A 13,711-nucleotide genomic window follows, 5' to 3' on the forward strand; every position below is an offset into this window, starting at 1 on the left:
TCCAGTGCTTCACCACCCTAACAGTAAACAACTCCCTCCTTATATCCAATCTGAACTTCCCCATTTAAGTTTTAACCCATTACCCCTTGTCCTATCACTACAGTCCCTAATGAAGAGTCCATCCCCAGCATCCCTATAGGTCCCCTTCAGACACTGGAAGGCTGCTCTGAGGTCTCCACGCAGCCTTCTCTTCTCCAGGCTGAACAGCCCCAACTTTCTCAGCCTGTCTTCATACGGGAGGTGCTCCAGTCCCTGATCATTCTTGTGGCCTCCTCTGGACTTGTTCCAACAGCTCCATGTCCTTTTTATGTTGAGGACACCAGAACTGCACACAATATAGCTGTTGTTAAGAAGTAGGGACCATGACTTGATTCCCGTTGTTTGGGCACCTAGGCTGGCTGAAATTGGCTCTGGGCTTTGGGCAGTGACCAAGCCTCCAGGGAGCATGCGTAAGAACTGCAGTTCAGGCTCGAGGAAGACTCCTTTACTTCATCTTGAGACCCTCGCCCACGACCACCAGGAGGCACTGCGTGGGCGCAAAGGACTTCTTAGCTCATTATAATACGAAGTGGGGATGGGACATGAATATGTATAGGCATGTTGTGCAACCTCATGCATATATATAACTTTAGAGGATAAATGTAAAGGGGAAACGACGTTGAGGTGCGCTTGCTTTTGGAGGAGCTGTCCCCCATGTGCCTCAGTGCTGAATAAAAGCATACCTACTTTACAACTTTAATGAGTTGTGGAGTCTATCCACGCATCACTACCACTATCAGGAGGCTGTGGGTTTGATTGTAAATGTTGAAGCAGCAAATGACTCCTTGAGAATTGGCTGGCAACAGCTTCCTTTACTAAACCAAACCAGATTTCTTTGTCCTGGTGACTGGTTCCATTCAAAGAATCAGTTTCGGTTTCTCTTCTGTTTGTGTTTAAACAGGCCAATACCTCCCAAACACCTGGGACATCTTTTACCAATAAAATTAACATGTTCTTTCTTTTTGTTTCCAGAAACTGTCTATTTGTTTGGTGGCTGGGATGGAACGCAGGATCTGGCCGACTTCTGGGCATACAGTGTGAAGGAAAACCAGTGGACCTGTATATCCAGGGATACTGAGAAAGAGGTAACTTCTGCCAGCATCCTGTTGTTAATATGTGAATCATTGCACAGGAAAATGCTGTGCTTGAAGGGCTTGTATTGATGTGTAACATGCAGTGAGAGCCACAGAATACAGACCCTTCAGTTCTGAAGGCTTCTGAAATGCTGACACAGGGAAAATATGAATGTGAAGTGTTGAGATGCCTGGAAGGGGGAAGATTTATTTCTCAAGAATAGGTTGATTGGCCAAGAATCACTTCCCTGAGTAGAACATGAGGTAAATAATTTGGTGGGGACTGAACACACAGACTTGCTGATAAACATTTCAGACTTGATGCTGGTGTTGAGCTTCAGAAACAAATTGCTTATTTCTTTTCTTTAATTTTCTGTCAAAAAGGAGGAGAAATGGACAACCAACAGCTGGAAGTCTCTAGAGTAGCTGCCAGAGGCCACGCAATCCCAAGAGCTTTTGTGGTATTCATTTGAGCCGTTTGCCTTGGCCTGTTTTGCTCAGTGTTTGACGTATGAGCCCTCTGAAATGAACGTAGCTTGGGTTAGAGGAGGTAACAAAAAGAAGGTCCAAGACCTTTGGCTTGTGTAATTCATTTTGCTGCACACAGTGAAACGTTAAAGTTCGATGTGGTTATTGTGTTTGGAGTTCCTACTTCAAGTGCATAACTTCAGGAACTTCATGCAGCCTCTTCCTGAAGGTATGAGAAGTTGGAGATTCCACCACTCTGTGACAAATTCAGCACCTGATTTCCTCAACTACTTGAATAGTCTAAAACCACCTTGTTTCCCACTTGTATTTTTCCAGTTTCTTATCACAACCGATTCATGAGCTTCTGTCCCAGGTTAAATAACACTTAAGTATTGCCATTTTTTCCTGGCAAAGGTGGTTAGAGGTTGTAATCAAGTAGGACACATAGCCTGAGATGAAAAAGTTTCCCAGTAAGGCACTTCCTTTAGCCTTCAAACCTCTGTGTGTGTGTCATGCACTTACTGATCTGACATCCTTTACGAAAGGGGCAGTAACAAAACTGAACTGACGTTCCAGTTTCCATCATAATAGAGCTGTATGAAGGTAAAATTGTCCTTACATTTCATAGTTTTGTAAGTTGGTTTTAGTCTCATTTTGAGTTGTTTTTTTACTCTTAGTTCCTTCATCATTTTACTCTTAGTTCTTTCATCATTCATAGAATGGCTTGGATTGGAAAGGACCTTAAAGCTCATCCAGTTTCAACCCCCTGCCACGGGCAGGGACACCTTCTTGTGCTTAATGATACGATGCTGAAGGTGATTTTAGTCTTCAGGGCAGCAGTCCCTGTTGTGTTGACCTTGTTTGTCTTGAATCATTGGTTTCCCTGTTTTCCTCACTGTTTACTCAGCAGGTAACCTGTTTTTAAGATAAGGAGGGGTGTGTGTGTGACAGAGTAGCAAGTGGAAATTGGGACCCATCCCTTTTCTCAACTGTGTGGTAAACAGCTAGACCTTCCTTTCCTTCACCTGCCTCTATAAGGAGATTGGGAAAATGAAGAGCTGGTACAGAAAAGGTGGTACAACAAATTGTCTCTTCTTTCACTTCTTGCTCCATAGCCCCTTAGTGTGTACATTTGTCTGGCCCAGGACACAGTGAAATAGGGCCTGCTGTCAAAGAGGAGTTACCACGTTTTCTTCCCACACAAACCACTGTGGTAGTTCTAGTGTTTAAAGGATTGATTTTCCTTTCTTGCTGGGATCCTGACACATCCAGTAGGGCTTCTGTAAAGCTTGGGAGACCTGGCTGGGATGTGAGGCATCAGGAGTGCCAGGAGCAGGGTATGTTTGCTCTTGGGGTTCTTACTATCTGGTTTTAGCAGGGTAACACTGGGATGGGAGAAAGAAGGAATATGCGAAGGAGGGCTGCAGTAGAAGAGTTGGGTTGTTACAATGAAGTGGCAATACAGAGCTTTTGGAGGAAAAAAAATAGAAAGTGCAATGGAATGTCAGGAAATGACAATGAGAAATGGGAAGGGCTTTGAGCTGAGAAGAAGCAAGAAAGGGGAATTGGAAAAAATAGGGAGAATGAGTTGCATATATGGGCAGTTTTGAAGGAGAGACCTACTTAGTGGAGAAGAGTGCAAAGAAACGGTGTGACTTTGGAAATGGAGACCTAGGAGGACTTTCTGCATGGATGTAGTCTGCAGTGGAGTTCAGAAGGAGAAGGGTGGTGGTAACTGAAGGGGGGACCTGATGGCAATCTCCAGCTGCCTGACAGGAGGATGGAGCCAGGAGGGGCTGGGCTCTGCTCCCAAGGAACAAGGGATGGGACAAGAGGAAACGGCCTCAAGCTGCACCAGGGCAGGTTTAGATGGAGCTGAGGAGCAATTCCTGCCCCAGAGGGTGCTCAGGCATTGGAACAGGCTGCCCAGGGCAGGGCTGCAGGCACTGTCCCTGCAAGTGTTCACACACTGTGGAGACGAGGCCTCAGTGCCATGGGTCAGTGGTGGTCTTGGCAGTGCTGGGAACGGTTGGACTGGATGATCCAAAAGATCTTTTCCAACCTGTTTGATTCTATGGTTCTATGATTCTGTACTTGCAAACCAGCAAGTGGGTGATTTTTTTCCCATCTTTCTGAAGAGGTCTGGATAAAACCTGATGTAGAAATGGAAAAGGTCAATCTCAAACGTTGAGAAGTAAATTCAGAAACAAAGACTCCAGATGTTTCTCTGATGGGGACGTCGACTGCTCACAAACAATTTGCTCAAAGGAAATGTCTGTTGACATGGAATTTGAAAAACTATTCAGAGTGGATTCCAGTAGAACTTAGTCTTGTTTTTATGTTTTCTCGTGCTGGTTCTGCTTCTGGCTCTTTGGTTCTAATCCATCGTGGCTGTGGTTCAGTCAGCCACTCAATCAAGCTTGGACAAGAGCAGGATATGGAGAAAGTTGCATTTTACCCAGTGTTTTCATGGAGGTAACACACAGCAACGCTTTTGGGATAAAGGTGCTGGGAGCTTCTGTTGCAGTGTGTTTTGAGAAGCTTGTGTGACCTTTTCAACAACCTCTGCTGCTGTTGTTGTTCTGAATTTGCCAGCGAGCTGTAGAAATGGCTCTTTGTCTCCTGGAGTTAACAGTTAGACTACCAAAGCTTATTCTCCAGAGCTCTTTTATGTCAGGAACAGATGCTCGCAGCACTGTTGGAGTAGCTGATAACTTAAGAGTCCTCAGGGGGTGTAGAGGACTTGCTTGCAGTGTTGGGCTGAACCTCCAGTGTACGTACCATAAAGGACAAAGAGACCTGAATGAGAACTTCCTACCGTCCCTTCAGCGTATGGATCTGGCAAAGCTCCTCCAGTCACGGTTGAATCCTCCTTCTTCTCCAAGATTGCATCTTTCTAAGGAGCTACGCTATGGAGCAGCTCATGACCTTTCAGCTGGACCCACACCTTCGCCCTCTGTGGGGTTCTCAAGTGCTCAGCAGTTGTGTGGATCAGTTGGCATGAGGCACAGCCAAAGCTTCTTTAGTCTAAGAGCCTTTAAGGGTTTTTACAATGAAGCAAGTGGAATGTTCTCTCCAGGGTTTGTTAGTGGTGGTAGATCAGGATTTGGGAATAAACAGCTTTTGAGAAAACAAACCTTGTCATTCCTTGGGCATTTTGATCCCAGGCCGGTGTCAACGAATAGAGAAACTTAATGTATGTGTTTTGTTGTCTTTTTAACATTTTGAGTTCCCAAGCAGCAACTTCCTGTCTTGAAGTCTAATTTAGTGAAATTCATAGAATCATGGAATGGTTTGGGGTTGGAAAGATTGTCCCAGTTCCAACCCCTACCATAGGCAGGGAAGCCTCACCCTAGACCATGTAACCCAAGGCTCTGTCCAACCTGGCCTTGAATGCTGCAAGGGATGGAGCATTCACAACTTCTTTGGGCAGCCCATTCCAGTGCCTCGCCACCCTCACAGTAAAGAACTTCTTTCTTACATCTAACCTGAACTTCCCCTGTTTCAGTTCGAACCCATCACCCCTTGTCCTGTCACTACAGTCCCTGATGAGTAGTCCCTCTGCAACATCCCTGTAGCCCCTTTCAGACACTGGAAGCTGCTCTGAGGTCCCCACGCAGCTTCTCTTCTCCAGGCTGAACAGCCCCAACTATTCAGTGCAGGAGGACAGTTAGAGTGAACTGTTGGAAAGACTTTGCTTGATGTAAATTGATAGTTATGTGTGCTTAAAAATAGGATTAAAATGCTGAGAGATGTTAAGGCCTCTGGAGATTTGATAAATGAGAATAAAGCAACATAGTACTTGGCATATTTTGTATGTCACTAGTATTCCTGTAGCTTGTCTCAGTATTCCCTAGAGACATGAGGAGAGATACGGGATCTCCCTTCAAACAGTGTGTTACTGCACAAACTGGTGTCTTCTAGGGGGTGTGTTTGTAACTGTGGTATGTTGACTCATCTTCCTTTTGGCTTTTCTAGAGGAAAACCCTGCTCACAAACCAGCTCCCTGAAGGACATGGAAATTGTGTAAGTGGGTTAGGTTCAGGTGACACTCTTGCTTCAGGACTCTTCAAGTGTTTCATGCCAAAGGTAGAAGTGGAGGTCCTGTCACGCTTAACTGCTTGAGAGGAGGAATCATTCCTCACAATGAAGTGTAGGTCAACAAGTACCTCCTGTTCAGCGGGTTCAGAACGATGCAGAGAATCGGTGTGTTGTAAGGTGGCAGCTTGCTGCCAGCACCAAGTGCTTTTCCAGGGTGCTGAAAGTAAAAGCTGACAAGTGTAGAAAGATCTCATAAGAGTGAGAGCCAGGGTGCATTTCACCTGCTATTGTGTTTCCAGTTACATTTTCTATGGTGTCTGCATACATCTCTTTACATTTGTTGACAGGGATGAGTTTACCCAAAGCTTCCAATGTCACATTACCACTTGATGCGTCTATAAGCGTTTGTGACACCTATGACTGGGGTTTCTTTGGGTGTCATGCAGAAATATGTGAGCTTCTCTATGTAAAGCTTTTACCCTGTGCTGTTTGAAGTGTAGGAACTGAACTAGTCTCAAATATTGACTCCTTCCCACAGATGGTGGTAGAGTTTGGAAGACGCTTGAAGTAACTTGAGTGATTTTTTTGTTTCCAATACTGTGATGTTTATGGACTCGAGATCTGATACAGTGCCTGTGCCATGTCCTACTTGTGAGTAGTTCCAGTTGTACGAGATGCCTGGTGCTGCAAAAGCACACAGGGAGAAAGCAGCTTTCCCAAAATGCCTACAAGAGAAACTTGGATACTGCAGATCCACCTCGGAGCCAACTTCCTAAATAGCATAAATGCCTACAAAAGCGGCAACATAGGAGGCAGATGCTGAAGGGAGCCAAATGAAAAGTATTCCAGGCTGATCCTCAGTATCACATGCTAATGTTTTATTTTCCTCCTTCCTTAGTGGCATAAGGGGTTTAAGGGGTTTCAGCTGTTCCAGCAAGTATTCTTTCTCCAAAGGGTTAGAGAGAGACTTGAGATGCCTGACTTCTCCAGTGATTTCCACATAGGCAGCCTACACCAAGAAGACCTTGTTGAGGGAGGAATATCTCTATTGTTACTATCATTATCATCATCATTATTATTGGTAACAGTAATATAAACGTTTTTGGGAAGGTTTTCAGCTTTTAAAGATAATTCTTTATTTGCTCATGCTACTTTGTGTGCCTGAGGAGCTCTGTTCCCTCCTTTACTTAACCTTTTCAACTTGTTCTTGAGGAAAAGATCATCCCTATTTGCAAACAGCTCTGGGTCATTAGTTACTCAGTGCCGTCACTAGTGCCTGTAGTTCTTGCTTCCAACTTAACAGAAGGCACAGAAAAGCAGCCAAACTTCAATTATTTCTAACACCAGATGTTTCAGTGTGTGCAGGTCCCTTTCCTTCGCACATCGGTAGTGAATTTGATCTTGGAGAAAAGGGAGTGCATAAATAAATGCATTATGTTCTGCAGGCAGTCCCGGAGGTTGTACATGCCAGTCTATATGTGGATTTCCAAACTATCTTAAAGCCTTCAGGTGCAAAGGGTACAGCTTCTAAACTACTTTTACCCCTTAAAGTAATGCGTCAAGCACAGATGATTTGTGGTGCTGGGTGCTGATAGAAATCACCGCTTCAGCTCTGGCTTATGATGAGTTTACTGCTCTGATCCTCATCTGAAATGCAGCTTTATTTTACTTATATGGCTTTCTTAGGAACTTATTGCATCATCCAGTTCCCTGTAAATTGCAGATGAGGCAGTGTACAGAGACACACTGGAGTGGTTGTGAATGCATCCCAGGGAAGATGACACATTATCCAAATGCTTAAAGCATTATGGAGTTTTTCAGGTAAGGATTCAGTGAAGCAATGGATATTGGTAAAAGGAGCCCTGATTTATATCCTTTTGGGCCTTAAAGAGAAAGAAGTACATACCTGTAAGGGAAAGGCCAGCTGGAATCCCTGGAACCCTGCATTTCCACTGAATGGATAGGGAAAAAGGATTTAAAAAAACATGGGAGTATATGGGGTCGAAGGAAAGATTATTCTTATGTCATCCAGGTGAAAGTAGCTTCACACAAGGGCCTGTAGGGACAGGCCAAGGGGAATGGCTTGAACCTGCCCAAGGGGAGACTGAGCTGAGCTCTTAGGCAGAAGCTCTTCCCTGTGAGGGTGCTGAGGCGCTGGCACAGGGTGCCCAGAGAAGCTGTGGCTGCCCCATCCCTGGCAGTGTTCAAGGCCAGGTTGGACACAGGGGCTTGGAGCAAGCTGCTCCAGTGGAAGGGGTCCCTGCCCGTGGCAGGGGTTGGAGCTGGAGGAGCTTTAAGGTCCCTTCCAACACAAACCAGTCTGGGATTCTATGACAAGCATAACATATGGCAGCAATCGCATGCAGAGGAGCTTATAAAGACAGAGCACTAAAAACAAAGCATGCACAGGGCAGTGCAAGTACCAGAAGCCAATAGCTCCTGAAGCCCAGTGTCAGTAAAATCCCCATCACATACATGCCCCTAGAAAATTCATAGATTAAGTGGTATTAAGCATATGAAGCTCTTTCAGGTCTGAAAACTCGGTATGTTATCAATGCACTATCCGTTCTACCAGTACATACTCTTGAGACAATTTAAGCCCTTATTATGTCCAAAACCCATTGGTAGAAATAAACTATCACTATCAAGGTCCACAAAACCTACTACATTTTCAAGCACGTAATTATCCAGACAAGTTAGCTAAAGGATTTATCTATGACACTACTTGAGAATGCTTCCCCTATGCTACCGTACTGGGATAACTGATATTTCTTTAGGGATTTCTGTATTTGTACAGCTTGAGGAGTGTTAATGTAATGCAAGTCTTTCACAGTCGAGCTGAAATAAGAGACAACTCTACTCCTAAGGCAGAGCTGACTCGTGTGTGACTCATGCAATGGATTGGAAGGGACCTTAAAGCTCCTCCAGCTCCAACCCCTGCCACGGGCAGGGACCCCTTCCACTGGAGCAGCTTGCTCCAAGCCCCTGTGTCCAACCTGGCCTTGAGCACTGCCAGGGATGGGGCAGCCACAGCTTCTCTGGGCACCCTGTGCCAGCGCCTCAGCACCCTCACAGGGAAGAGCTTCTGCCTAAGGGCTCATTTCAATCTACCCTCCTTCAGTTTAAAGCCATTCCCCTTGGCCTGTCTCTTGTTGTCCTCCTGTTACATGGAAGAGAAAGGTTAGGCATGGTGCTTCCCACACCTCCAGTGTACATACTTGCACTGTTTCTTGGCTGCTTTTCCTCTGTGTAGGTCATTGCAGTACTGAAGGTGCCTTGTTTCTGCAACTGTGCCATAGCAGAGACGAGCTTTGTGCTGCATTTGCAGTTGTAATAGATGTGATTCCTGGAGCTGGATAACTCAGTGTTGTTCTGTGAGTAGCTGAAAGGTGAGAGGTGAGAAACAAATCTTAGAAGACACAGCTTTCATTACCTGCCTCTTAGGTCAAAAGAAGGGATGGCAGCATCCACAGTTGTGTTTTTTCTATGCCCAAACCACTCTGTTCTGATGTTTTCCTCATGCCATGTTGCTGTAACAGCTAACACAGGAAGCCTGCATTAAACTTAGCATCTGTATCCCTGAGGTGGCAATGCCATAGCCATGCCTTAGCCCAAGGGGGCAAATTATACAGCCACTGTATGACATTGGAGCCCTTCTGGGTACAAACTACCCCTGTCACTTGTTGAAGACTGTTTTCCTTTTCTCAGAGAACAGCCTGTGGTTCTCAAAGCATTTAGACTTCTAATATCATGTTCATCTATCACCAGCTTTTCATGGACAATTAATACAAGGAAAAGAAATCCCCATTCCAACATTTGGCCTTGCTGCATCCCCGTCTTTGTGGCTGAACGGTTTATAAATGACTAGTTGAAACGTCTTTTTTAGCCTGTTGATCTGAAGCTAAGCCCAAGAGTTTGCATCTATGGAAAAATCTCTTCTTGGCTGGCCCTTTGCTAGTCATTGTTCCTGGTAATGAGAGGACAGGGTGAACTTCTGATGCTTGCAGAAATGACCTCATTCAACATCCTGCAATTGTTAATGGGGTTAGTTGAATTCGGCACATGAGGGATGTTGTCCTCAGGGCCTGTCTCTGGGAGCTGCTGAAAGCTCTGGTTCTGTGGTGGGTCGTCTGTTGTATGTCATCAGTGGTACTGAAAGCAGAGCTGAGCAGCTGATGTGTGACAAAGCAACAATTTGCTTGTGAAAGGTAAGAAGCTATGGTTGTAGTCACATTTCCTCCCTGGGTTTGCAGGTACATCGTGGCTTTTGGTGGAAATAGCACAGTATTGATATCCTTTTGCTGTGAGGTTGTCCTGTAGTAGGGTATTACTCCAGTGCTTCTCTTGGTTCCATTTATAAGTGAATTACATAGGCTGGATGACTAGTTTTGGATTGCAAACTAAAGCCTGGACAATGTTTTCGGACAGGTTCCTGCAGCCTTCTTCACATAGGTGAAAGAAGTATTTGCACACTTGAAGCTCCAGGAGGTTTTCTCCCTTTTCCACTATTCCACTTGCTTGCTTAGACATTCTCTTGGTCATAGGATGCCTTGGTTTATTTACTGCAACATGAGACCCACAGTGTTATGCATTGCTGGGAGGCCTTGCCTGATACGTTGGTGTGAGAGCACATAGCTCAGAAATGACCCAGGAACATGGTTCCCTGTGCTGGCAGCAGCACAGGCATCGGTTGCCAAAGTTGTTTCTGCACTGTAGGTAAACTGATGCACCACAGCTGTCAAAAGCAGAGTATTGGTGCTTTAGGAAGTTCATGAGTCAAATCATAGGGTATGCTTTATTTCTTTGCAGGTGTGTTCATCAGGGTTCATCAGAACCCAGCTGATGATCTGCTGGGTCATTCCTTTATGGAAATACTCTGGGATTAGTCGTTGTTGCAGGTCTGCAGGGAGACTCATTTTTTACAGGTTAGCTCATGGGAATAGAGCATTAAAAGCAATAGAGCGTGAAGCATCTATTCTTTTTCATAACAATGTTCATGTGCTGCACTGAGTCTGTGCTGTGATGAAACTGCACTGGTCCCTCTGGCAGCAGCTCTGCTCTGGAGCCAGGCTGAGAGAGCTGGGCTGGGCCAGCCTGGAGAAGAGAAGGCTCCTGAAGGGGAGACCTTAGAGCAGCTCCAGTGCCTAAAGGGGCTGCAGGAAAGCTGGAGAGGGGCTTGGGACAAGGACCTGTAGGGACAGGCCAAGGGGAATGGCTTGAACCTGCCAGAGGGGAGACTGAGCTGAGCTCTTAGGCAGAAGCTCTTCCCTGTGAGGGTGCTGAGGCGCTGGCACAGGGTGCCCAGAGAAGCTGTGGCTGCCCCATCCCTGGCAGTGCTCAAGGCCAGGTTGGACACAGGGGCTTGGAGCAAACTGCTCCAGTGGAAGGGGTCCCTGCCTCTGGCAGGGGTTGGAACTGGATGAGCTTTAAGGTCCTTTCCAACACAAACCAGGCTGGGATCCCTGAAGGATTGAGCAAACCGTAAGTTAAGTCTTATGTAGGACTAGAAGGGATGGCCCTTTGTGGACCGTCAAATCCAGTCCATTCCTATCATAAGGATCATGTTGTTTGATCTCTGAGCTGAATCAATTGGCTTACAAGGTCATTGAACTGTCTTTCAGAGACAGAACACTGGGGTGCTGATTTTTTGCTTCCAGTCTAAGCAGGCAAAGTCTCTCTGTGGAAGGTTCAGCTGGAGGCCAGGAAGCATCAACAGTGAGGAACTGGGCCTATCCCAAATGCGTGTGGGCTTTTAGGAAGGAGAAGGAGCAGTGCTTCCTCCTGTTTATTTGTGTTTTCCCACCTTCGAGAGAACTGTGTGCTAAAACCTGCCTCTGACTTCAGTCTGCTCCATCATGTCTGAGTCAGATGCCCAGAAAGGACTTTGCAACTAAATCTATCTGGTTGTGTTGCTGTAGGAGGGTGCTCGTAAGCAGATTAGCTATAGCTCAAATACCATGTCAGCTGCCTGACTGGAGGCTGCCTTCCTTGTCTTAGGTGTGGCTACACTTAGAATCATAGAACAGAACGGGTTGGGAATGACCTTAAGATCATCCAGTTCCAACCCCCCTGCTATGGGCAGGGACACCTCACACTAAACCGTGGCACCCAAGGCTCTGTCCAGCCTGGCCTTGAACACTGCCAGGGATGGAGCATAACTTACCCAGAGTTAACTATTTGCAAATAGTTGTTAGAAGCTTTCTGATATCCAAAACTAATACTTGCTGTAAGACATTTAAGTATTCTGTGTGACAAATGCTGTAGACCCATGGCATTCCAGTACTGGTCGGGGAGGGGGGATTGAAGCATTGTGATTCTTAGTCGGGTTCTGATCTGTTTAATAGGCTTCCCAAAATGGTTATTGTCAAAATGTATTAACTTGCATATTCTCAAAGAATATTCTTCATAGCTGGTACAGCTGTAAAGGTATGCTGGAATATCTGTTATCTTTCATGGAGATTAGCAGGAATATCTTACAGTGGAAATCTGTGGCTGCTGACGTGGTGTAGCTAGAGCTTCATGTGCTGCTTTAAGCTTTTACTTAAGGCAGATTTGCAGAGGAATTGAATGAATGCAGTGTACATTTATCACCCAGAATATGTTTCTTGGAGCTAGGCTCCCATCCTGTGTTCCTAGAAACATCTGAGAACCCAGTTTCATCCTTTGCTGCATGTACCCTCTGTGACATTTAAAGGTTTTTAAGTCTGTTGCTAAAGTTGTCAATTCAAAGACATCAAATGCCATGCACAACAGTCGCCCAGAGAAGGTGTGGGACCCTGGCACTGTTCAGGGCCTGGCTGGATGGGGCTTGGAGCAAGCTGCTCTAGTGGAAGGTGTCCCTGCCCGTGGCAGGGGATTAGAACTGGGTGAGCTTTAAGGTCCCTTCCAACCAAAACCAGTTTGGGTTTCTGTGATTCCTACCATCATGGAGAGGAGCAAAAAGGAGCTGGGATATGCTGCTTATGGGAGGGTCTTGCACACTTAAACCCTTGTATGCAGCACACATCCCACACTGTGTGCCTTGCCAGTCTCTCTGACCACAAGCATGGTCATGATGCTCCTATTGTGTGACCTGCGCCCTCCTGTGCCTTGGTGCTCTTTGCACACGGTCAAGGATTGAGCAGGCATTAGAGCAATACATCAGCCGTGTGCTGTGTGGTTTGGGCTGCTGGGCAATACAAATGTCCTATGCTACCCTAAAACCCAAGAGATTCAATTATTTTATCAGGTTTCTGGTTGGGAAACTTAAAATGCTGTCAGCGAGGAACTTGTCTGCGATGCAAGTGTGTTGTGTGTGGTTATAGTAGTTTCTCTTGCTGAATTTACTACACATCCAGAGTAAAGCAAATCGTGTTGAGCCACAGCTTCCATGAAGCATTTGGGGAAGACTCATTAGCTAAGCCTGGCATTGATAAAGCACTAACAAGCTCTCATCGTAAAAAAACATACAGATTTGAATGAGCCCCAAGAATAATCTGCATTTCCTTTCATTTCCAACATTAGGAAGAACTTTCCCTTTTTTTTTGGGATGGGGGTGGGGTGGAGGAGGAAATGAATTCTCTTCTGGAACTGGGAAATGAGAGCAATTAATCTCTGCAGTTGTGTGTAGGCAGGAGGGACTATTTGTTGCCTGACAGCCTGCTCTCAGCACTGAAAACAAAGTAGGTTGTTTATGCCTTTTTATGTCCTTGTCCTAGTTTGCTTTAGGACAAGAGCATTTACCTCACGGTGCTTATTTTTGAACTTTATACTGGAGGCACCATTCACATTCCATTCAGTCTTTTACAGCACCAAGAAGGGAGAATTAGTCAGCTGTCCTTTGTTTTTATTTCCCTGGCTCTTGAACAGGCTCCAGGCTTGCTCCTGAGGTTTTTCATCTGGATCAGTGTGAATAAAACAGATCATCTTGCAACTGAAACCCCTTTATCTGCAAAAGGTTATGATAACCACAAGAAGCCAAGCTCCCCTAGGTTTTGTTTGGGAAGGTGGGATGGGAAGTGGAACTGGCTTCCTGTGGTCCTGTTCACATTAAATCAAGTTTATAGGTTCAGACTGAAACAGGGGAAGTTCAGATTAGATATAAGGAAGAA

General features: G+C 45.6%; 1 protein-coding gene and 1 long non-coding RNA gene across 5 annotated transcripts in view; one reads left to right on the forward strand and one right to left on the reverse strand.

Annotated features, from left to right (window-relative positions):
• MKLN1 (muskelin 1) overlaps positions 1–13,711 on the forward strand; it is a 108,929-nt gene that overhangs the window by 57,527 nt on the left and 37,691 nt on the right. For all 4 annotated transcript variants that reach the window (XM_061369524.1, XM_061369525.1, XM_061369527.1 and 1 more), the window contains one exon: positions 1,012–1,124. In XM_061369524.1, coding sequence (XP_061225508.1) covers positions 1,012–1,124 — 113 coding nt within the window. The remainder of the gene's footprint in view (positions 1–1,011; positions 1,125–13,711) is intronic.
• The window catches only part of LOC133221006 (uncharacterized), a 179,765-nt gene that overhangs the window by 2,098 nt on the left and 163,956 nt on the right, over positions 1–13,711 (reverse strand). Inside the window, exon 2 of the long non-coding RNA XR_009727853.1 lies at positions 5,075–5,171. This is a non-coding gene — a long non-coding RNA (uncharacterized LOC133221006). The remainder of the gene's footprint in view (positions 1–5,074; positions 5,172–13,711) is intronic.

This window comes from Neopsephotus bourkii, unplaced genomic scaffold (assembly GCF_033783945.1).
Source record: "Neopsephotus bourkii isolate Nb327-2 ecotype Australia unplaced genomic scaffold, CSIRO-AGI_Nbou_v1 NB_1505, whole genome shotgun sequence".
NCBI lineage: Eukaryota > Metazoa > Chordata > Aves > Psittaciformes > Psittacidae > Neopsephotus > Neopsephotus bourkii.